This window comes from Cherax quadricarinatus, chromosome 81, assembly GCF_038502225.1.
Source record: "Cherax quadricarinatus isolate ZL_2023a chromosome 81, ASM3850222v1, whole genome shotgun sequence".
In the NCBI taxonomy this organism is placed as follows: Eukaryota; Metazoa; Arthropoda; class Malacostraca; order Decapoda; family Parastacidae; genus Cherax; species Cherax quadricarinatus.
In genome coordinates this window covers 19,780,049-19,806,550 of record NC_091372.1, presented here as the reverse complement: position 1 = coordinate 19,806,550, position 26,502 = coordinate 19,780,049, and the positions used below count along the sequence as shown (strand labels likewise).

General features: G+C 41.2%; 1 protein-coding gene across 1 annotated transcript in view; it reads right to left on the bottom strand.

Moving 5' to 3' along the window:
- Positions 1–346: 346 nt before the first annotated feature.
- LOC138855120 (uncharacterized) overlaps positions 347–26,502 on the bottom strand; it is a 205,992-nt gene continuing 179,836 nt past the window's right edge. The window contains exons 3-4 of the mRNA XM_070102490.1: positions 771–1,066; positions 347–352 (exon numbers count right to left, since the gene is read on the bottom strand). Coding sequence (XP_069958591.1) covers positions 347–352; positions 771–1,066 — 302 coding nt within the window. The remainder of the gene's footprint in view (positions 353–770; positions 1,067–26,502) is intronic.

Genomic DNA, 26,502 nt, shown 5'->3' with positions numbered 1-26,502 from the left:
GCTGCCACTATGTAAGGGAACGACTGTGAGGCTGTGAATGCCCCAAAGAAAAACATTGTGTTTAAAATAGGAACAACAGTAGAACGAACGGAACTTGGAAATAATTCACTTTGAAGTATACATATAACTGGGGAAACAGAGAAAAATGAATAGACAGCTAAGCAGACGATTGGTAACCAATTTTGTTCATGGAAACTTCTGTCGTGAACTTGGTCAAAGAAGTATACACCAAGTCCTATCATGCACAAGCTACATATAATGTAAGGTGTTGCAAATAATGGTTTTCGATCGATGCGGTCAATTATACATATGAAAAAGAACGTTCCTAAGACCCGAATAATTCCAATTAATACTGCACAAAAATATGAACTCATGCTTATATCTGCAATATTTATAATGACTACGGTGTATATTGGTATCACTGTTATTCCACAGAAATGTACAGAAAAAAGAACTACAGACATGATAATAAGATATTTTAATATTAATGGAATTCTAATTTGTCGCAGCTGGTCTAATATATTACCACCACCATTAGTCGTCTTCTCAAGCTCATCTCTAATGTCTTGCATTTCTTTGTTGACATCATAGTTTGGTCCCCGAAAGAACAACAAGGATTTGTGAGCTCTGTCCATGTAGCCTTGTGTGGCCAGCCAGCGAGGGGAGTTAGGTAAATATAGCAGACAAACAAAAGGAATTACAGTGTTGACAAAACCACATGTTAATGCTACTATCCGCCAAGTCAGGTTTGAACTGCCTAGAGCATATACCAGAAGAATGCCAATCTGACGCGAGAGATTAAGAGTAGACATTAGTCGCCCTCTTATTTTACAGTGTGAAAGCTCTGCCACGTAAGTCGAGGAAGAATTTGTTATATAGCTCGTCGTGATGCCTTGGAAGAAGCGAACTAGCAGGACGACCCAGTTTGTGGGTGCTGTGGCCAAGATAATCCAGCTGGCGAGGGATATGGGAAGAGATAACAAGAGTGTCACTCTCTGGCCCAACTTCACCATCGGTACACTGACAGTCAGTGACCCCAGCAAGGCACCTACAAACATCATGCTTCCTGAAATAAATAAAACACACTGTACGTTCTTTAGCTGTCAAAAAATAATGTATTTAGTGTTAAGTTCGAACAAAAATAAGTACATGTTACAATTTTTTAAGGATTGACATAGAAAAATATTTTTCACTGATCTTCATTACACTGAAAAAGTTGATGAGGAAAATATGAAAAAAAAATATTTGTTAAAACATACGAATATGACTGTTTATTGTACAGTCATTATTATGAAGAGTTCAAGCTGTGAAAATAGTTAATACATTATTAAAACTTAACACCATCAGTCTGATGAATAAGATACTCATGCAGAACCTTGGTATCTTTATTGTCTTGATGAATAAGATACTCATGCAGTGCCTTGGTATCTTTATTGTCATGATGAATAAGATACTCTTGCAACATCTTGGTATCTTTATTGTCATGATGAATAAGATACTCTTGCAACATCTTGGTATCTTTATTGTCATGATGAATAAGATACTCTTGCATCACCTTGGTATCTTTATTGTCATGATGAATAACATACTCATGCAGTGCACCTTGGTATCTTTATTGTCATGATGAATAAGATACTCATGCAGTCTTTATTGTCATGATGAATAAGATACTCTTGCACCTTGGTATCTTTATTGTCATGATGAATAAGATACTCATGCAACACCTTGGTATCTTTATTGTCATGATGAATAAGATACTCATGCAGTACCTTGGTATCTTTATTGTCATGATGAATAAGATACTCTTGCAACACCTTGGTATCTTTATTGTCTTGATGAATAAGATACTCTTGCACCACCTTGGTATCTTTATTGTCATGATGAATAAGATACTCATGCAGTGCCTTAGTATCTTTATTGTCTTGATGAATAAGATACTCATGCAGTACCTTGGTATCTTTATTGTCATGATGAATATCTTTATTGTCATGATGACTAAGATACTCTTGCAACATCTTGGTATCTTTATTGTCATGATGAATAAGATACTCTTGCAACATCTTGGTATCTTTATTGTCATGATGAATAAGATACTCTTGCAACACCTTGGTATCTTTATTGTCATGATGAATAAGATACTCTTGCAACACCTTGGTATCTTTATTGTCATGATGAATAAGATACTCTTGCAACACCTTGGTATCTTTATTGTCATGATGAATAAGATACTCTTGCAACACCTTGGTATCTTTATTGTCTTGATGAATAAGATACTCTTGCAACACCTTGGTATTTTTATTGTCATGATGAATAAGATACTCTTGCATCACCTTGGTATCTTTATTTTCATGATGAATAAGATACTCATGCAGTACCTTGGTATCTTTATTGTCATGATGAATAAGATACTCTTGCAACACCTTGGTATCTTTATTGTCTTGATGAATAAGATACTCTTGCAACACCTTGGTATCTTTATTGTCATGATGAATAAGATACTCTTGCAACACCTTGGTATCTTTATTGTCTTGATGAATAAGATACTCTTGCAACACCTTGGTATCTTTATTGTCATGATGAATAAGATACTCTTGCAACACCTTGGTATCTTTATTGTCATGATGAATAAGATACTCTTGCAACACCTTGGTATCTTTATTTTCATGATGAATAAGATACTCATGCAGTACATCCTTTATTGTCATGATGAATACCTGGAGTTTACGTGGAGAGAGTTCCGGGGGTCAACCCCCCCGCGGCCCGGTCTGTGACCAGGCCTCCGGGTGAATCAGAGCCTGATCAACCAGGCTGTTACTGCTGGCTACACGCAAATCAACGTACGAGCCACAGCCCGGCTGGTCAGGAACCGACTTTAGGTGCTTGTCCAGTGCCAGCTTGAAGACTGCCAGGGGTCTGTTGGTAATCCCCCTTATGTATGCTGGGAGGCAGTTGAACAGTCTCGGGCCCCTGACACTTATTGTATGGTCTCTTAACGTGCTAGTGACACCACTGGTTTTCATTGGGGGGATGTTGCATCGTCTGCCAAGTCTTTTGCTTTCGTAGTGAGTGATTTTCGTGTGCAAGTTCGGTACTAGTCCCTCTAGGATTTTCCAGGTGTATATAATCATGTATCTCTCCCGCCTGCGTTCCAGGGAATACAGGTTTAGGAACCTCAAGCGTTCCCAGTAATTGAGGTGTTTTATCTCCGTTATGCGCGCCATGAAGGTTCTCTGTACATTTTCTAGGTCAGCAATTTCACCTGCCTTGAAAGGTGCTGTTAGTGTGTGGCAATATTCCAGCCTAGATAGAACAAGTTACCTGAAGAGTGTCATCGTGGGCTTGGCCTCCCTAGTTTTGAAGGTTCTCATTATCCATCCTGTCATTTTTCTAGCAGAGGCGATTGATACAATGTTATGGTCCTTGAATGTGAGATTCTCGACATGATCACTCCCAGGTCTTCGACGTTGGTGTTTCGCTCTATTTTGTGGCCAGAATTTATTTTGTACTCTGTTGAAGATTTAATTTCCTCTTGTTTACCATATCTGAGTAATTGAAATTTCTCATCGTTCAACATCATATTGTTTTCTGCAGCCCACTGAAAGATTTGGTTGATGTCCGCCTGGAGCCTTGCAGTGTCTGCAATGGAAGACACTGTCATGCAGATTCGGGTGTCATCTGCTAAGGAAGACACGGTGCTGTGGCTGACATCCTTGTCTATGTCGGATATGAGGATGAGGAACAAGATGGGAGTGAGTACTGTGCCTTGTGGAACAGAGCTTTTCACCGTAGCTGCCTCGGACTTTACTCTGTTGACGACTACTCTCTGTGTTCTGTTAGTGAGGAAATTATACATCTATCGACCGACTTTTCCTCTTATTTCTTTAGCACACATTTTGTGCGCTATTACGCCATGGTCACACTTTTCGAAGGCTTTTGCAAAGTCTGCATATTTTACATCCAGGACCAGATTAAGAAGTCTCCGGGCCCTAGGCTATCCAGATTGGCGGGGCCCCTTTGAGTTACGGGTAAGCGAAGCGACCCCTTCCAGCTTGGTCGGTGTGAGCCTGTTTAAGGTCTAATTAAATGCATTTTGGCTATTTAGATTAAATTTAGTAGGGAAAGTACATCAAGACAACCAAAACCATTTACCAACAGCCATTATAACTATCTTGTTAAATCATGCATTTTAAAGAGAATAAACTCAAGACAGCATAGTATTACTAGATTAGGCTATTAAAGTAGTGACATCATGTACCTATTATATTCAGCATAACCACTACAGCACTATTATTCCTTTATAAATCACTGACCATTATTGTTATCATTGCATCATGCATAAGACTATCAAATCACAAAAGCTACAGAAAATTGGAGAGGAATATCCCATACTCACCCATTAGCGAGAAAACACAGCTGTTCTGATGTAAACAAAGGCGTGTTTAGTGTTGCCATCTATGGTTAGGTTTATTTAATTTTATTTCATTATTTACTTTTGTTTTGATTAATTTTTAAAAATAAATTTTACTTTCCAAACACTTGAACTTTTTAGGTAGGGACCCCTTTGCACTTGCACCATGTGTGCAGTCTTGGATGAGCCCCTGAACCCCTTGGACCGCGGGGGGGGCCCTAGGCAAATGCCTAGTTTGCCTATGCGGTAATCCAGCCCTGATTACATCTGCATTCTTTTTGTCTTCTAGTGCATCTAGGACCTTGTCGTAGTGATCCAATAGTTGAGACAGACAGGAGCGACCTGTTCTAAACCCATGTTGCCCTGGGTTGTGTAACTGATGGGTTTCTAGACGGGTGGTGATCTTGCTTCTTAGGACCCTTTCAAAGATTTTTATGATATGGATGTTAGAGCTATCGGTCTGCAGTTCTTTGCTGTTGCTTTACTGCCCCATTTGTGGAGTGGGGCTATGTCTGTTGTTTTTAGTAACTGTGGGACGACCCCTGTGTCTATGCTCTCTCTTCATAGGATGGAAAAGGCTCGTGATAGGGGCTTCTTGCAGTTCTTGATGAACACGGAGTTCCATGAGTCTGGCCCTGGGGCAGAGTACATGGGCATGTCATTTATCGCCTGTTCGAAGTCATTTGGCGTCAGGATAACATCGGATAGGCTTGTGTTAACCAAATTCTGTTTCTCTCTCATAAAAAAATCATTTTGATCTTCGACTCTCAGTCTGGTTAACGGCTTGCTAAAAACTGAGTCATATTGGGACTTGAGTAGCTCACTCATTTCCTTGCTGTCATCTGTGTAGGACCCATCTTGTTTAAGTAGGGGCCCAATACTGGACGTTGTTCTCGACTTTGATTTGGCATAGGAGAAGAAATACTTTGGGTTTCTTTCGATTTCATTTATGGCTTTTAGTTCTTCCCGCGATTCCTGACTCCTATAAGATTCCTTTAGCTTAAGTTCGATGCTTGCTATTTCTCTGACCAGTGTCTCCCTACGCATTTCATATATATTGACCTCTTTTAGCCGCTCTGTTATTCTTTTCCGTCGCCTGTAAAGGGAGCGCCTGTCTTATTCTATTTTACATCTACTCCTCCTTTTTCTTAGAGGAATAAGCATACATCGAGTGCCACCAAGTAAATCTGTTCTAGGTATAAGTTGGGGTCTGTGTTGCTTAGTATATCTTCCCAGCTTATATCGGTTAGGACTTGGCTTACTTAGTCCCACTTTATGTTTTTGTTATTGTAATTGAATTTGGTGAATGCTCCCTCGTGACTAATCTCATTTTGTTGGTCTGGGGCTCCGCGCATACATGTCTGAACATCAATTATGTTGTGATCTGAGTATATTGTTTTTGATATGGTGACATATCGTATCAGATCATCATTGTTAGTGAAGATGAGGTCTAGTGTATTCTCCAGTCTAGTAGGCTCTATTATTTGCTGGTTTAAATTGAATTTTGTGCATAGATTTAAAAGCTCGTGTGAGTGTGAATTTTCATCAGAGCTGCCTCCTGGTGTTATTACTGCAACAATATTATTTGCTATATTTCTCCATTTTAGGTGCCTTAAGTTGAAATCCCCCAGGATCAAGATGTTGGGTGCAGGAGCTGGAAGATTTTCCAGACAGTGGTCAATTTTTAACAGCTGTTCCTGGAATTGCTGGGATGTTGCATCCGGAGGCTTGTAGACTACCATAATGACTAGGTTTTGGTTCTCGACCTTTAGTGCTAAAACTTCCACTACATCATTTGAGGCGTTAAGCAGTTCTGTGCAAACAAGTGACTCTGCAATGTACAGGCCTACTCTTGCAACACCTTGGTATCTTTATTGTTATGATGAATAAGATACTCTTGCAACACCTTGGTATCTTTATTGTCATGATGAATAAGATACTCTTGCAACATCTTGGTATCTTTATTGCCATGATGAATAAGATACTCTTGCAACACCTTGGTATCTTTATTGTCATGATGACTAAGATACTCTTGCAACACCTTGGTATCTTTATTGTCATGATGAATAAGATACTCATGCAACACCTTGGTATCTTTATTGTCATGATGAATAAGATACTCTTGCAACACCTTGGTATCTTTATTGTCATGATGAATAAGATACTCATGCAACACCTTGGTAACTTTATTGTCATGATGAATAAGATACTCTTGCAACACCTTGGTATCTTTATTGTCATGATGAATAAGATACTCTTGCAACACCTTGGTATCTTTATTGTCATGATGAATAAGATACTCTTGCAACACCTTGGTATCTTTATTGTCATGATGAATAAGATACTCTTGCAACACCTTGGCAACTGGAACTTATCAATCACCATTGAATGTCATGCTGTTCTCCACTACCCACTAGAAAATCTTGCTTGTGTCTTCCTGTAATTTTTCAGTGTCCTCTACCGTAGTGACTTTCGTGCTTATTTTATTGTCATTTGCAAATGATGATACAAAAGTGTGATGGGTGTTTTTATCTGTCTCTGCTTTGAGGATGAGAAACAGCAGAGGTGCCAGGACAGTGTCTTGGGGTGCTGAGTTTTCTACCTCGCTGATGCTAGATCTTGCTCTGTTTACTACTACTTTTTGTGATCGGTGTGTTAAGAAACCGAAAATCCATCTTCCTACCTTTCCTATAATGCCCATGGCCCTCATTTGAGCTATCATCCCATGATCGCATTTGTCAAACAAACGCCTTTGCAAAATCTGAGTAAATCGCATCTGCGTTTTGGTCGTCTTCCAATGCCTACGTAATTCTGTTATAATGGTTCAGCAGCTGTGACAGGCATGATCGTCCTGCTCTAAAACCATGCTGGTTCTGGTTATGTTAGTTGTGCTGGTGCATGAAAATTGTAATCTGCCGTCTCATCACTCTTTCGAAGATTTTTTATGTGAGACGTTAGTACAACAGGTCTGTAATTTTTAGCTAGTGCTCTACTACCTCCCTTATGCAAAGGTAGTAGGCCTCTGGTATATCACCTAGATAATATATCTTTATTTACTACAAGTATATGTACATGGACTACAGGCCAAGCTGACATCAATGAAATACTACTATATAGAAAGCTGCTTATTATGCAGAGCATTTCGAGCAAATTAGGTTCTTGTCCCAGGATGCGACCCACACCAGTCAACTAACTCCTAGGTATCCATTTTACTGTGGGTGAACACAGACAACCGCTGTAAAGAAACACGCCCAATGTTTCTACCCTCGCTGGGAATCGAAAGCAGGCCCTCGCTTTGTGAAGCTAGAACTTTAGGGATCAGGCCACGGGACACCGTAAAATCTAAGCACGTTCTCCAAAGAATACTGAGGGTTCGTGCTAGTGGTACTTTGCACTTCTTTATAAACAGGCATTCCATGAATCATGTCCAGGTGCTGAGTGAATGGGCATGTTATCCATTTTTTTTTTCAAAAGTTATGGGATTTGTAGTAATGTCAGTTAGTTTGTCTGCGCTGCCAACTGCTGGAGTGAAAAATATTTTTGCATTTTCTATCTTGCTGTCATTTAGTGGGTTGCTGAACACCGACTCATACTGTTCTCTTAGGATTTCACTAATTTCCTGTTCGTCGTCAGTATACCAATCTCCTCTCAATAATGGTCCAATTCAACAGGTAGTTCTTAGCTTGGATTTTGTTTAGGAACAGAAATATCTTATGTTTCTTTCAACATCTAGTATGGCCCTTTGTTCCCTTTCGATTTCTTGTGTTAAGTATGACATCCGGAGTTTTGCTCTAATTCAGTGATCTCTCGGCTAAAACTATCTTTCCTTTGTTGCAACATATTTGTGTTTTTAAGCAATTCGCGAGAGGCAGGTGAAGTGGCAAAAGAAAGACCAAAACCAAGAAGTTCAAGCTCATATTGAGAGAGTGAGACAGAATACAGGAAGAAAAGAGACGTTGAAGTTTATTTTTAGTTTAGAATAGTGAATTTGTGAACTCAGGCGAGCAGTGTCAAAAGCAATAGTTTAGAGAAGGTTACAGAGATCTTGTGGAAAAGACGCAAAGAGAACACGTTGACGCTGACCAAGAGTAAAGAAGACATCTTCATCCTGAGACTTAGTAGAAAAAATGAACTGTTGAAGTAGGAGACTGGCATGATTAAGAAAGGGAGTTTCCAGTGGGTTGGGTTTCAGGAAATGGGAGAAGGAATGGGGCAGACCTTGTTCAGCAAGACTGTCACGTAGGAAGTGAAGCTGATTCTTACGACACCTGGTAGCAATAAGAGCAGCCTCAGAAGAACTAAAGAGGGTTTAAAAGAAGGAAGAACATTAATAAAGTTGGAAAGAATAAGACGCTTAACTGTGGGGTCCATAAATAACAAAAAAGGCACATTACTGGACTGGAACGATACACAAATAACCCGCACATAGAAGAGAGGAGCTTACGACGACGTTTCGGTCCGACTTGGACCATTTACTTAAAACTTACTTTCTGCAAGATTAACACTCTTCGCGCTAATCTCGTTCATACCTCTCCTCAATCTACAGGTGCGACTGGTGTCTACTCTATTTCTTGTTCCTCGTGTCCTCTTCAATACTTTAGAGAAACTGGCCGATCTCTTTCTGCCAGACTCAGGGAGCACAAAAGTAGTGTAAGTCTTGCCGACAGTAATAGTGCTCTTTTCTGTCACGTCAGAGATCACAGTCATCCTATTGATTGGTCTTCTGCTAAAACTCTTCCCTACTTCTAACTTTAACAGTCGCCGTCTGGTTGAATCTTCCCTAATACACAACTTTCTTTGTATGAACCTTAGTCCTGGCTTCGTCTCTGTAGATATCTTCCTCTCCCACTACATTGTAAACTGTTCCAATCTTTAGAACCCCTGTGACTTAACCTGATTCCACCATTTTCTTCTTCTCCCTCTTCCCCTTTCCTCTTTCCTTTTTCTCCCTTGGGTTGTCTTTCTTCTGCCTTGGGTATTTGCTCCTCCTTCTTACTACCTCCTCCACTACCAGTACTACCTTCTACCTCGACTAATACTACTACTACCACCACCTCCTGCCTATATATACCCCTCTCTCTCTCCTTTTCATTAGTGTGACTTTTTAAATGGTTCAAGTCGGACCGAAACGTCGTAGTAAGCTCCTCTCTTCTATGTACAGGTTATTTGTGTAGAGAGGAATTCTTTCATTTCAGAGGGACGAATATCCTAAAATACACCAGCACATTAAGTTTGAAACCAATTATAATTTGTATTATCAAGGTATATAATTAGCTCTAAAGAATGAAGGCTGCAAGATGACCCATTCAGAAATTATCGCATGAAAATCGACTTTTCAACTTCCCGAGTTTCAATATAAAACGTAAACTGGGAGCAATACAATCCAAAAATTAACCTAAACTTTTTTATATGTAAGATTTACCAGCACTTAAGGTTTATTATGAAAGAATGCCTGAAATTAATTAGGTAAGATTTATTAAATAAACATCATGGTGGCTTTTTAATTTAGGGTAATGTAATATAGTCTAACATTACGATTTATATGTGAGTAGAAGAGACATTCTTCAGTTCTTCCACAGAAAACAATTTGATTAATACAATATGCACATCAAAACTTACACAACCTACAATCAAGTCAAAGTTTCCAATGAGGGAAACACACCAGCACTAAAAGTTTCAAGCAGAGAAGAAGATGCATCCTCCAGTTATTACATAGATTCCAACGAAGTGTTTACCTACTCAACAAGGAATTTTTATTGAGAGGAAAGCGCTAAACCAGTGCGTGTAAAACATCACATATGATATGTGAGGCATGTAGATTTAATTCAACCAAGATAAGGTTAAGTCTAATTCCTTGGATCAAGAACAAAACAGTGGAGTAAAATCAGTCTATACCACTTTGAGATTTAAAGAGACAAGCATGAAAAAGGTATAGAAGGCAAAGGACTCAAGAAAACAAGGAGCTGAGCAGAAGAACCAGAAACGAATATGCAAGGATAAGGAGAGAGGCCCAGAGGCAATACGAGAACGACATAGCATCAAAAGCCAAATCTGAACCAAAGCTGTTATACAGTCACATTAGGAGAAAAACAACAGTCAAGGACCAGGTAATCAGGCTGAGGAAAGAAGGAGGGGAGCTCACGAAGAGTGACCAAGAAGTATGTGATGAACTAAACAAAAGATTTAGAGAAGTATTCACAATAGAGTCAGGAATGTTTTCAGTAAACTGTGGAGGTAGGGTGCACCAGCAGGCGCTGGACACAATACACATAATCAAGGTAGAGGTGAAAAAACTGCTAGACGAACTCGATACCTAAAAGGCGGTGGGCCCAGATAACATATCTCCATGGATACTGAGAGAGGGAGCAAAGGAACTGTGTGTGCCATTAGCAGCAATCTTCAGTAAATCTATCGAAACAGGGCAGTTGCCTGAGGCGTGGAAGACAGCACATGTAGTTCCAATTTTTAAGAAAGGGGACACACAGGTAGCATTAAACTACAGACCTGTGTCACTGACTTGTATAGTATGTAAAGTCATGGAAAAGATTATCAGGAGAAAAGTAGGTGAACACATTGAAAAGATTGGGCTAATACATGATAGTCAGCATGGCTTCAGAGATTGGAAATCCTGTGTCACAAATTTACTTAAGTTCTAAGATAATATAACAGAAGTAAGAAAGGAAAGAAAGAGATGGGTAGATTGCATCTTTTTAGATTGCAAGAAGGCTTTAGACACAGTACCACACAAGAGACTGGTGCAAAAGTTAGAGGAGCAGGCAGGAATAAAGGGGAAAGTACTGCAATGGATCAGGGAATACCTGACAGGAAGGAAACAACGTGTGTTGGTACGTGCTGAAGTGTCGGAGTGGGCGAATGTGTCGAGTGGGGTTCTATAAGGTTCAGTCCTAGGCCCGGTGCTGTTTCTTGTATATGTGAATGACATGGTGGAAGGAATAAATTCAGAAGTGTCACTGTTCGCTGATGATGTGAAACTGATGAGGAGAATACAAGTGGGAGAGGATCAGTTAAAATTACAAGGGGATCTGGACAAACTACAAGTATGGTCCGACAAATGGCTCCTGGAGTTTAACCCCAGTAAGTGTAAGGTCATGAAGATTTGGGAAGGACACAGAAGACCGCAGATGGAGTACAGGTTAGGAAACCAATAGCTGCAAACGTCAGTTAAAATAAAGGATCTTGGGGTAAGAATTATAACGAACATGTCCCCTGAGGCACACATCAATCAAATAACTGCTGCAGCATATGGGAGATTGGCAAACCTGAGATTGGCGTTTAGACATCTGAGTAAGGAGTCATTCACGACATTGTACACATTGTACGTAAGGCCTATACTGGAATATGCAGCGTCATTATGGAACCCTCACTTAGTCAAACACGTCAAGAAAGTGGAGAAAGTGCAAAAATTTGTAACACGAATAGTCCCGGAACTGAGGGGTATGTCTTATGAGAAGATGTTAAGGGAACTGAACCTGATGACACTAGAGGATAGGAGGGATAGAGGGGACATGATAACAACATATAAAATACTAAGAGGCATTGACAACGTGGACAAGGATCGAATGTTTCAGAGATGGGATACAGAAAAACGGGGACACAATTGGAAACTGAAAACCCAGATGAGTCATAGGAATGATAGGAAATATTTCTTTAGGTTTAGAGTTGTAACGAACTGGAATAATCTGGAGAGCGAAGTAGTGGAAGCAAGTTCCATAAATAGCTTTAAGACGAGGTATGACAAAAATCACGGAGCAGGGAGAGAGTGAATTAGTATCGACCAGTGAAGAGGCGGGGCCAGGAGCTATGAATCGACCCCTGCAACCACATATAGGTGAGTACATATAGGTGAATACATTCCACTACAATACCAACCTGGCATCTACACACTTCACTACAATACCAACCGGGCATCTACACATTCTACTAAAATACCAACCTGGCATCTACAAACTTCACTACAATACCAACCAGACATCTAAACACTCCATTGAAATAACAACCTGTCATCTACACACTCCATTACAATACCAACCTGGCATCTACATATTCCACTGCAATACCAACCTGGCATCTACACACTCAATTGCAATACCAACCTGGCATCTACACACTCCATTACAATACCAACCTGGCATCTACATATTCCACTACAATATCAACCTAGCATCTACACACTCCACTACAATACCAACCTAGCATCTACACACTCCACTACAATACCAACCTGGCATCTAAACATTCCACTACAATACCAACCTGGCATCTACACATTCCACTACAATACCAACCAGGCATCTACACACTCCACTACAATACCAATGTAGCATCAACACACTCCATTACAATACCAACCTGACATCTACACATTCCACTACAATACCAACCTGGCCTCTACACACTCCACTACAATACCAACCTGGCATCTACACACTTCACTACAATACCAACCTGGCATCTACACACTCCACTACAATACCAACCTGGCATCTACACACTCCACTACAATACCAACCTGGCATCTACACACTCCACTACAATACCAACCTGGCATCTACACACTCCACTACAATACCAACCTAGCATCTACACACTCCACTACAATACCAACCTGGCATCTACACACTCCACTACAATACCAACCTGGCATCTACACACTCCACTACAATACCAACCTGGCATCTACACACTTCACTACAATACCAACCTGGCATCTACACACTTCACTACAATACCAACCTGGCATCTACACACTCCACTACAATACCAACCTGGCATCTACACACTCCACTACAATACCAACCTGGCATCTACACACTCCACTACAATACCAACCTGGCATCTACACACTTCACTACAATACCAACCTGGCATCTACACACTCCACTACAATACCAAACTGGCATCTACACACTCCACTACAATACCAACCTGGCATCTACACACTCCACTACAATACCAACCTGGCATCTACACATTCCACTACAATACCAACCTGGCATCTACACACTCCACTACAATACCAACCTGGCATCTACACACTCCACTACAATACCAACCTGGCATCTACACACTCCACTACAATACCAACCTGGCATCTACACACTCCACTACAATACCAACCTGGCATCTACACACTCCACTACAATACCAACCTAGCATCTACACACTCCACTACAATACCAACCTGGCATCTAAACATTCCACTACAATACCAACCTGGCATCTACACACTCCACTACAATACCAACCTGGCATCTACACACTCCACTACAATACCAACCTGGCATCTACACACTCCACTACAATACCAACCTGGCATCTACACACTCCACTACAATACCAACCTGGCATCTACACACTCCACTACAATACCAACCTGGCATCTACACACTCCAATACCAACCTGCATCTACACACTCCACTACAATACCAACCTGGCATCTACACACTCCACTACAATACCAACCTGGCATCTACACACTCCACTAAAATACCAACCTGGCATCTACACACTCCACTACAATACCAACCTGGCATCTGTACATTCCAATACAATACCAACCTGGCATCTGCACACTCCACTACAATACCAGCCTAGCATCTACACACTCCACTACAATACCAACCTGGCATCTACACACTCCACTACAATACCAACCTAGCATCTACACACTCCACTAAAATACCAACCTGGCATCTACACACTCCACTACAATACCAACCTGGCATCTACACACTCCACTACAAGACCAACCTGGCATCTACACACTCCACTACAATACCAACCTACACACTCCACTACAATACCAACCTGGCATCTACACACTCCACTACAATACCAACCTGGCATCTACACACTCCACTACAGTACCAACCTGGCATCTACACACTCCACTACAATACCAACCTGGCATCTACACACTACTACAATACCAACCTGGCATCTACACACTCCACTACAATACCAACCTGGCATCTACACACTCCACTACAATACCAACCTGGCATCTACACACTCCACTACAATACCAACCTGGCATCTACACACTCCACTACAATACCAACCTGGCATCTACACACTCCACTACAATACCACTATCAATACCAACCTGGCATCTACACACTCCACTACAATACCAACCTGTCATCTACACACTCCACTACAATACCAACCTGGCATCTACACACTCCACTACAATACCAACCTGGCATCTACACACTCCACTACAATACCAACTACAATACCAACCAACCTGGCATCTACACACTTCACTACAATACCAACCTGGCATCTACACATTCCACTACAATACCAACATGGCATCTACACACTCCACTACAATACCAACCTGGCATCTACACACTCCACTACAATACCAACCTGGCATCTACACACTCCACTACAATACCAACCTGGCATCTACACACTCCACTACAATACCAACCTGGCATCTACACACTCCACTACAATACCAACCTGGCATCTACACATTCCACTACAATACCAACCTGGCATCTACACACTCCACTACAATACCAACCTGGCATCTACACACTCCATTACAATACCAACCTGGCATCTACACACTCCACTACAATACCAACCTGGCATCTACACACTCCACTACAATACCAACCTGGCATCTACACACTCCACTACAATACCAACCTGGCATCTACACACTCCACTACACTACCAACCTGGCATCTACACACTCCACTACAATACCAACCTGGCATCTACATATTCCACTACAATACCAACCTGGCATCTACACACTCCACTACAATACCAACCTGGCATCTACACACTCCACTACAATACCAACCTGGCATCTACACACTCCACTACAATACCAACCTGGCATCTACACACTCCACTACAATACCAACCTGGCATCTACACACTCCACTACAATACCAACCTGGCATCTACACACTCCACTACAATACCAACCTGGCATCTACACACTCCACTACAATACCAACCTGGCATCTACACACTCCACTACAATACCAACCTGGCATCTACACACTCCACTACAATACCAACCTGGCATCTACACACTCCACTACAATACCAACCTGGCATCTACACACTACACTACAATACCAACCTGGCATCTACACACTCCACTACAATACCAACCTGGCATCTACACACTCCACTACAATACCAACCTGGCATCTACACTCCACTTCAATACCAACCTTGGCATCTACACACTCCACTACAATACCAACCTGGCATCTACACACTCCACTACAATACCAACCTGGCATCTACACACTCCACTACAATACCAACCTGGCATCTACACACCACCCTCCACTGAATACCAACCTGGCATCTACATACTCCACTGCAATACCAACCTGGCATCTACAAACTCCACTACAATACCAACCTGGCATCTGCACACTCCACTACAATACCAACCTGGCATCTATGCACTCCACTACAGTACCAACCTGGCATCTACACACTCAACTAAAGTTCCAACCTGGCATCTACACACTTCGCTGCAATACCAACCTGGCATCTATGCACTCCACTACAGTACCAACCTGGCATCTACACACTCAACTAAAGTTCCAACCTGGCATCTACACACTTCGCTGCAATACCAACATGGTATCTACACATCCCACTACAATACCAACCTAGCATCTACACCCTCCATTGCAATACCAACCTGGCATCTACACATTCCATTACAATACCAACCTGGCATCTACACATTCCACTACAATAGCAACCTGGCATCTACACATTCCACTACAGTACCAACCTGGCGTCTGCGCACTCCGCTACAATACCAACATGGCATCTACACACTCCACTACAGTACCACTCTGGCATCCACACACTCCACTACAATACCAACCTGGCATCTACACATTCCACTACAGTACCAACCTGGCATCTGCACACTCCACTACAATACCAACCTGGCATCTACGCATTCCACTACAATACCAACCTGGCATCTACGCCCTCCACTACAGTACCAACCTGGCATCTACACACTCCACTACAGTACCAAACTGGCATCTACACATTCCACTACAACACAAACCTGGCATCTACACACTCCACTACAATATTAACTAGGCATCTATACACTCCACTTCAATACCAATCTGCCATCTACACACTCCACTACTATACCAATCTGCCATCTACACACTCAACTACAACACCAACGTGGCATCTACACACTCCACTACAATTCCAACCTGGCATCTACACATTCCACTTCAATACCAACCTTGTATCTCCTCACTCCTCTACAATACCAACCTGGCATCTATACACTCCACTACAATACTAACCTGGCATCTACGCACTCCACTACAATACCAACTTGGAATCTACACACTCCACTACAACACCAGCCTGGTATCTACACACTCCACTAAATACCAACCTGGCATCTACACACTCCACTACAATACCAACCTGGCATCTACAAACTCCACTACAATACCAACCTGGCATCTGCACACTCCACTACAATACCAACCTGGCATCTACGCACTCCACTACAATAACAACCTGGCATCTACACACTCAACTAAAGTACCACCCTGGCATCTACAGTGGCCACCTGCGGTCATACCCGTCCTATGCTCTTGGGAGTTTGCGTGAGGTGTTACCAAGCTCCAAGGCTTGCTGTAGTGTTTTAAAATCTCAGGTTGAGGTGTTCAAGAAGGAGGTTCTACTTCTTCAGGAGGAAAATAGGAGGCTGAAGCTTCGCCTGGATGTGTTTGGGAGTGAGTGTGAGAAGGATTTAGCTGGTAAGGAGGAAATGGTCACCACTTGTGAGAGTGACAGCCGCTTTAACACACACACACACACACACACACACACACACACATTAAGTGGCAAGTGGTTTACAGTTCAGGAAGAAGGAAGATAAGGATTGTTAACAGAGAAGATGTGAAGGTAGGAAATCGATTCTCTGTTCTCCAGGACGACTGCACTTCAATGGTTAGTGACGTTGAAGGTACAACTGATTCCCCTGCTAATCAAGGTAATAATATTTTAATAGTAGGAGATTCTCAGGTAAGATATATGGACCGTGCTTTTTGTAACAGAGACAGAAAGATCAGCCAGAGAATGTGCCTTCCTCGAGCTTGTGTTGGTGACATAGTCAGCAGGTTGGATAATATGTCAGGTAATGGGAACAAGCCCATTATCTGTCATAGTGCTGGGGGTAATGGCTTTGGGAAGGGCAGGAGACAGAAGCTGCTGGATAAGTACAGGTCAGCCATAGAAGTATTTAGGTCAAAGGGAAGGATCCCAGTCATATGTAGCATCTTGCCAAGAAAGAGGGAGTGGGCAATTAATGGATGTCAAGGGCAATTGCTATAAATTGCTGGCTACACAGGTACTGCAAGGAACTTGAAGTCCCATTCATTGATAACTGGGACGTGATATGTATCCAAGGACAAGATAAAGCCAATATTGCAAACTAGTAATACCACAGGAAATAGCAAACAAGAGGACTCCACTAGCAATAATGAGGATATATTACCAAAAACAACTGGTGAGAGCTCCATTGTTGGTGCTAGTGAGGATAGGAATAAGACAGGTAAACATGCACCAACAGGGAATACAGTCACAGAAACCAAGGCAAATGGAAACCAAGCCTGTGCACATACTATGCACTTGGTATCTGCAGGCATGGGAAATCTGGAAAAACCGATGGGACGTGCAACTATGACCACCCTAGAAAATGCCGTGCCCATATGACAACAGGAAAATGCAAACTCCCTTCCTGTAAGCTTTTTCACCCTGAAATGTGTCCCTCTTCAGTACAGGAAAAACTGTGCTATAACTTAAATTGCCAAGCACACCATCTAAAGGGGACAAAAAGATACAAAACTTTCAGGCCATGGGAAAACCGGGGTAGTCACAGCCACTCAAGAGGGAGAGGTTTTTTAGTGCCAGGAAGGAAAAAAAAAATGGCAGGAAATGGCGGAAATCGTGCACCAAATCCAGTCATTCCTGGAGTGGAACCACAGTCGAAGGCATCCACTCCAAACCAACAGATACAGATACTAATGCCGGAAAAAAATATCCCCCCCAGTACCAACAATACCAAAAGTCCGATGACATTCTTCTTTGCAAATATACAGGGTCTAAAGCCAGCAACAAACAACAAAATACCTTTCATCCGTGGAGTGCTTGCAGAGGCAAATGCAATGTTCGCGGCTTTCACAGAGACCCACATAAAGGATCACTTGGACAACGAAATATGAATCCCAGGTTACAACCTATACAGATGCGACAGAGTGAACAGGCAAAAGGGAGGGGGAAGGGTTGGCCTGTACATCGCAGAGTCACTTGTTTGCACAGAACTTCTTAATGCCTCAAATGATGTAGTGGATGTTTTAGCAGAAAAGGTCGAGAACCAAAACCTAGTCATTGTGGTAGTCTACAAGCCTCCGGATGCAACGTCCCAGCAATTCCAGGAACAGCTGTTAAAAATTTACCACTGTCTGGAAAATCTGCCAGCTCCTGCCCCGAACATCTTGCTCCTGGGGGATTTCAACTTAAGGCACCTAAAATGGAGGAATATAGCAAATAATGTTGTTGCAGTAATATCACCAGGAGGCAGCTCTGACGAGAACTCACACACACACACGAGCTTTTAAATCTCTGCACAAAATTCAATTTAAACCAGCAAATAATAGGGCCTACTAGACTGGAAAATACACTAGACCTCATCTTCACTAACAATGATGATCTGATACGAAATGTCACCATATCAAAAAGAATATACTTAGATCACAACATAATTGAGGTTCAGACATGCATTTGCGGAGCCCCGGACCGACATGATGAGATTAGTCACCAGGGAGCATTCACCAAATTCAGCTTCAATAACAAAAACATAAAATGGGACCGAGAAAACCAAGTCCTAACCGATATAAGCTGGGAAGATAGACTAAGCAACACAGACCCCAACTTATGCCTAGAACAGATTAACTCGGTGGCAATCGATGTATGCACAAGGCTTATTCCTCTAAGAAAAAGGAGAAGTAGATGTAAAATAGAAAGAGACAGGCGCTCCTTTTACAGGCAACGTAAAGGATTAACAGAGCGGCTAAAAGAGGTCAATATATCTGAAATGCGTAGGAAGTCACTGGTCAGAGAAATAGCAAGCATCGAACTTAAGCTAAAGGAATCTTATAGGAGTCAGGAATCGCTGGAAGAACAAAAAGCCATAAATGAAATCGAAAGAAACCCAAAGTATTTCATCTCCTATGACAAATCAATATCGAGAACAACGTCCAGTATTGGGCCCCTACTTAAACAAGATGGGTCCTACACAGATGACAGCAAGGAAATGAGTGAGCTACTCAAGTCCCAATATGACTCAGTTTTTAGCAAGCCGCTAACCAGACTGAGAGTCGAAAATCAAAATGATTTTTTTATGAGAGAGCCACAGAATTTGGTTAACACAAGCCTATCTGATGTTATCCTGACTCCAAATGACTTCGAACAGGCGATAAATGACATGCCCATGTACTCTGCCCGAGGGCCAGATTCATGGAACTCCTTGTTCATCAAGAACTGCAAGAAGCCCCTATCACGAGCTTTTACCATCCTATGGAGAGGGAGCATGGACACGGGGGTCGTCCCACAGTTACTAAAAACAACAGACATAGCCCCACTCCACAAATGGGGCAGTAAAGCAATAGCAAAGAACTACAGACCGATTGCACTAACATCCCATATCATAAAAATCTTTGAAAGGGTCCTAAGAAGCAAGATCACCACACATCTAGAAACCCATCAATTACACAACCCAGGGCAACATGGGTTTAGACCAGGTCGCTCCTGTCTGTCTCAACTATTGGATCACTACGACAAGGTCCAAGATGCACTAGAAGACAAAAAGAATGCAGATATAATATATACAGACTTTGACAAAGCCATCGACAAGTGTGACCATGGCGTAATAGCATACAAAATGCGTGCTAAAGGAATAACAGGAAAAGTTGGTCGATGGATCTATAATTTCCTCACAAACAGAACATAGAGAGTAGTAGTCAACAGAGTAAAGTCCGAGGCAGCTACTGTGAAAAGCTCTGTTCTACAAATCACAGTACTCGCTCCCATCTTGTTCCTCATCCTCATATCTGACATAGACAAGGATGTCAGCCACAGAACAGTGTCTCCCTTTGCAGATGACACCCGAATCTGCATGACAGTGTCTTCCATTGCAGACACTGCAAGGCTCCAGGCGGACATCAACCAAATCTTTCAGTGGGCTGCAGAAAACAATATGAAGTTCAACGATGAGAAATTTCAATTACTCAGATATGGTAAACACGAGGAAATTAAATCTTCATCATAGTACAAAACTAATTCTGGCCACAAAATAGAGCGAAACACCAACGTCAAAGACCTGGGAGTGATCATGTCGGAGGATCTCACCTTCAAGGACCATAACATTGTATCAATCGCAGCTGCTAGAAAAATGTCAGGATGGATAATAAGAACCTTCAAAACTAGGGATGCCAAGCCCATGATGACACTCTTCAGGTCACTTGTCCTATCTAGGCTGGAATATTGCTGCACACTAACAGCACCTTTCAAGGCAGGTGAAATTGCTGACCTAGAAAATGTACAGAGAACCTTCACAGCGCGCATAACGGAGATAAAACACCTCAATTACTGGGAGCACTTGAGGTTCCTGAACCTGTATTCCCTGGAATGCAGGCGGGAGAGATACATGATTATATACACCTGGAAAATCCTAGAGGGACTAGTACCAAACTTGCACACGAAAATCACTCACTACGAAAGCAAAAAACTTTTGCAGACGATGCAACATCCCCCCAATGAAAAGCAGGGGTGTCACTAGCACGTTAAGAGACCATACAATAAGTGTCAGGGGCCCGAGACTGTTCAACTGCCTCCCAGCATACATAAGGGGGATTACCAACAGACCCCTGGCAGTCTTCAAGCTGGCACTGGACAAGCACCTAAAGTCGGTACCTGACCAGCCGGGCTGTGGCTCGTACGTTGGTTTGCGTGCAGCCAGCAGTAACAGCCTGGTTGATCAGGCTCTGATCCTCCAGGATTCCTGGTCACAGACCGGGAACTCCCTCCAGGTAAACTCCAGGTAAGGGATGGGGTTCATCTCTCTGGGGATGGAGTGGTTGCATTAGCCAATTCGATTGAGAGGGTAATTGATGACTTGTCTAGGAATTTAAACTGATAGATTATAGAGGTATGGGTGTTTGTTGGAAACAATCAGGCTGCAGTATTAGGGTTAAAAACAGCATTTATTACCGGGATACCTCAGGGAAATGTTTAAAAGACAATATTCAAAATAAAGTTGCTAGTAATGGCAAATCAATTGATCAACAAACAAAAAAGAGATACTAGAGAGCAACGAGTGACTAGCTCCCTTATTGTTTACTATACTAATAGTGAGAGTCTAAGAAATAAGATAGAGGAGCTAAGATTGCTTGCAAGTGCAGGTAATATAGATATTATTGGTATAACAGAGACCTGGTTCATCTCGAAAGATAAAGAAATGCCTTCTGAATGCAACATACATGGTTATAAACTATTCCACACTGATAGGGTCAACAGATAGGGTGGTGGAGTGGCAGTGTATGCCAGAGAAAATTTAAATTGTTGTCTAATATATGATATAAGATTAGAAACATCGAGCACAGAATCTGTATGGCTACAGTTTCTTGAGGGTCGTGACAAATTAATTTTGGGTGTGATTTATAGGTCCCCAAGACTTGATAGGGAGTGTAGTAAGCTGTTATGGGACGAAATTTATAAGGCATCTAGATATGGAAATGCTGTCATAATGGGAGATTTTAACTTTAGACAAATTGACTGGAACAATATGACAGGAAATCTTGAGTCTAGTGACTTTCTAGATACGGTCCAGGATTGCTTTTTAGAACAGGTTGTGACAGAACCAACTAGAGGAAACAATCTGCTTGACTTGGTTCTTGCCGACAAAGAGTCACTAATTAATAATTTTGAGGTTAATGATGAGCTTGGGGAAAGTGATCACAAATCACTTAGTTTCAATATATCATGGAATTACCCAGATAACTGCAATCAAATCTCTGTCCCAGAGGTTCGCTTGGCCGACTTCATGGGACTGAAAAATTACCTAGGTGGGCTAGGTGGTCTTGTTTGCCAATATGACATTTTTCAGAGCATAGTTCTAGCTGCTCAGACAACTTTTGTTCCGAGAAGGGAAATTAGATCTAACAAAAATGATCCCAAATGGATGAACAATAGTTTAAAACATCAAATTGGTCAAAAGAGAGGCATATATAGGCGTATCAAAAGAGGGGATGGGTAGTTAAGAAATCAATATATTCAATTAAAGAGAGAAATAAAGAAAGGAATAAGAATAGCAAAAAGGGATTATGAGGTTAAGGTTGCAAAGGATTCAAAGACTAACCCAAAAGGGTTCTTTCAGGTGTACAGAAGTAAGATTAGGGACAAGATTGGCCCACTTAAGAATAACTCTGGTCAGATTACTGACAGTGATAAGGATTTGTGTGAAATTCTCAATACCTACTTCTCAGTTTTCACCCAGGAAAATACTAGCGATATTCCTGAAATAATAGATTATGTAGAACAGGACAATAATAAACTATGCACGATTGTGGTAACTAGTGACAAGGTCTTCAGACAAGTAGAGAAACTAAAACCTAATAAATCCTCAGGCCCTGATGAACTGATTGCAAGGGTGTTAAAGGAATGTAAAGAGGAACTTAGCATACCTTTGGTTAATCTTTTTATCATATTACTACAAACTGGCATAGTGCTTGATAAGTGGAAAATGGCAAATACAACACCTATTTACAAGGCAGGTGACAGGTCCTTAGCTTCGAACTATAAACTATAAACCTTACGTCCATAGTGGGAAAATTTATGGAATCAATAATTTATTAATTTATTTATTTATTTAATAATTTGAACATACATACAGAGGCACAAAAAATACAGGTAAGAGCAGCATGCCAAAGCCACTTGTATGCATAGCATTATGGGCAGGCTTAAAATTAATTTAAGATTAACTAAGCAATGATGAGACAGGTCATATGGTTGCATGCATTGCTGTACATTCAGTAGAATGGAGTATTCTGTTAGGTAGTGTATTTAAAAAATAACAAAGTTAGATTGGGTCTTAGGTTTAATATTTATGTGATATAATTGTGAGAAACATTTAAGATATACAATTTATTAGGTTCAGTTATTCAGTATTTATTTGGTTTTGTGTGAATAAGTGATCTTTGAGAAGAGACTTGAATTTATAAACAGGTAGTGTTTCTTTTATATTTACAGGTAATGAATTCCAGTTTTTAGGGCCTTTTATATGCATTGAGCTTTTGCATAGCGTGAGATGGACACGAGGAACATCAAAGAGTGATCTGTGCCTTGTGTTATGGTCATGTGTTCTGCTGAGGTTGGCAAGGAGATGTTTGAGGGGAGGGTTAATATCAGAGTTAAGTGTTCTATGTATGTAATAGGTGCAGTAATAAGTATGGATGTTTTGTATGGTGAGTAGGTTTAGTGTTTTGAATATTGGTGGAGTGTGCTGTCTGTAGTGGGAATTTGTTATCAATCTGACTGCAGCTTTTTGTTGGGTAATTAGTGGTCTGAGATGGTTAATTGTTGTTGAGCCCCATGCACAAATTCCATAGGTGAGATAGGGGCAAATAAGTGAGTGATATAGGGCCAGGAGGGCTGACTGTGGAACATAGTACCGTATCTTCGATAGTATGCCTACGGTCTCGGAAATTTTCTTAGAAATTTGTTGTATATGTGTATGAAATTTGAGTCTTTTATCAAGGTGGATTCCTAAGAATTTTCCCTCTGTTAGCTTTCTGATAGGTGATCCATTTATCATTATGTTAAGAGGGACATCTGTAGCTCTGTTACCAAACTGAATGAAGTAGGTTTTGTCAATGTTTAGTGTCAGTTTGTTAGTCCTCATCCAGGTAGATATTTTCTGTAATTCGGTATTTACAGTATTGGCTAGCATGACTGGGCTCGGGTGAGACAAGACGTATTTAGTGTCATCTGCAAATAGTGGGGGTTTGAGTAATTGCGAAGTATTTGGTAGGTCGTTTATGTATAGGAGAAAGAGAAGAAGGCCAAGGACACTTACTTCCCTGTGGGACACCAACTGTAATTGGTTGTGCGGAAGAGTTTGCCCCATTTGTGAACACATATTGGCTTCTGTTGCTGAGGTATGACTTGAGGTAGTTGAGGGAGTGCCCTCTTATACCATAGTGTGACAATTTTATGTTGAGCAGTTCATGGTCAACTGTATCAAAAGCTTTACGTAAGTCAATGAAGATCCCCAGTGGTACTTCGTTTTTCCCTATTGCAGTGTATATATGTTCTAGCATGTGTATAATAGCAACATTAGTATTTTTATTAGCCCTGAATCCAAATTGGCAGGGGTTGAGTATGTTTTGGGAGATGAGGTAGGAGTAGATTCGTTTATGAATTAATTTTTCGAAGATTTTTGAGAGAGGGTGTAAGTTGGATATTGGCCTATAGTTATTCAACTCTGTTTGGTCTCCTCCTTTATGGATCGGGGTGACCCTTGCTATTTTGAGAACTGTAGGGAAGGTAGAGGATTCAATGGATTAGTTAAAGAGTGTTGCAATGATTGGTGATAGCACTTGTGACACTTTTTTGTATATGAAGGATGGTAAGGTATTTAAATCTGCCTTGTTTTTTAGTGTGTTGATAATAAGGGAGACTTCGTATGGGTTAGTCGGAGCTAGGAACAGTGTGTTCAGGTAGTTGCCAGTGAGGTAGTCATTTGGTGGGGTATCTGAGCTTGGGATTTTATTGGCAAGGTTTTACTGTTTCTGTTGGTGGGAGTTGGGGTTCATCTGATTTTGCTAATTTAATTTCGCTATTTCGTGATATCTTTTTTGTTCCTAGAATTTCTGAACAGGGTGGATAGGGGGGCAATGTGGCAGATGTTGCCAGTGTATTTTGTAGGAGGTAGGTTACTGAAAGCAGTGAAGAGTTTTTACGAGGATAGTGAGGCTCAAGTTAGAGTATGTAGGAAAGAGGGAAATTTTTTCCCAGTAAAAGTAGGCCTTAGACAAGGATGTGTGATGTCACCGTGGTTGTTTAATATATTTATAGATGGGGTTGTAAGAGAAGTAAATGCGAGGGTCTTGGCAAGAGGCGTGGAGTTAAAAGATAAAGAATCACACACAAAGTGGGAGTTGTCACAGCTGCTCTTTGCTGATGACACTGTGCTCTTGGGAGATTCTGAAGAGAAGTTGCAGAGATTTGTGGATGAATTTGGTAGGGTGTGCAAAAGAAGAAAATTAAAGGTGAATACAGGAAAGAGTAAGGTTATGAGGATAACAAAAAGATTAGGTGATGAAAGATTGAATATCAGATTGGAGGGAGAGAGTATGGAGGAGGTGAACGTATTCTAGGGTTTTCCAGGTCTTTTTTATATCACCTCGTAAGTTGGATAATCTGTTCTCTTAATACAATTTTTTTGCCCTTCTTATCAGGCTGGTTAGGATTGACGAGTAACGTTTTGTTTGGTCTCTGGTTATGAGACCCATTCTGTACTGTTTTTCGTATAGGTATTTTGTATTTATGGATTTGAGAATGCTGGGTGTTAGCAAGGGACTGTTCAGTCTCTTAGCTGTCATATGTTTAGTTTTTTAGGGCAGTGCTTGTTATAGAGGTATTGGGTCTTTTTTAGAAAATTATTAATACATTCATCAATATCTGTATAGATTTCTAGCTCAGTGTGCCAGTCAATGTTTGTTACTGCTGTTGCGAAGTTATTAATGGCTGCCTCATTGTGAAGTCTGAAGGTGACTTTAGTAGTGTCTTGGGGTAATTTACCAAGAGTTGTTATGAGGAAAGTAGGACAGTGGTCTGTGGTATTATCTGTAATTATGCCTGATTTTAAAGGGGATATGGTGTTGGTCCATATGTGGTCAAGTAGGGAAACACTAGTCTCTGTAACTCTTGTAGGTTTTGTTACTGTTGGTAGCAACATGCAGTTACTCATAGT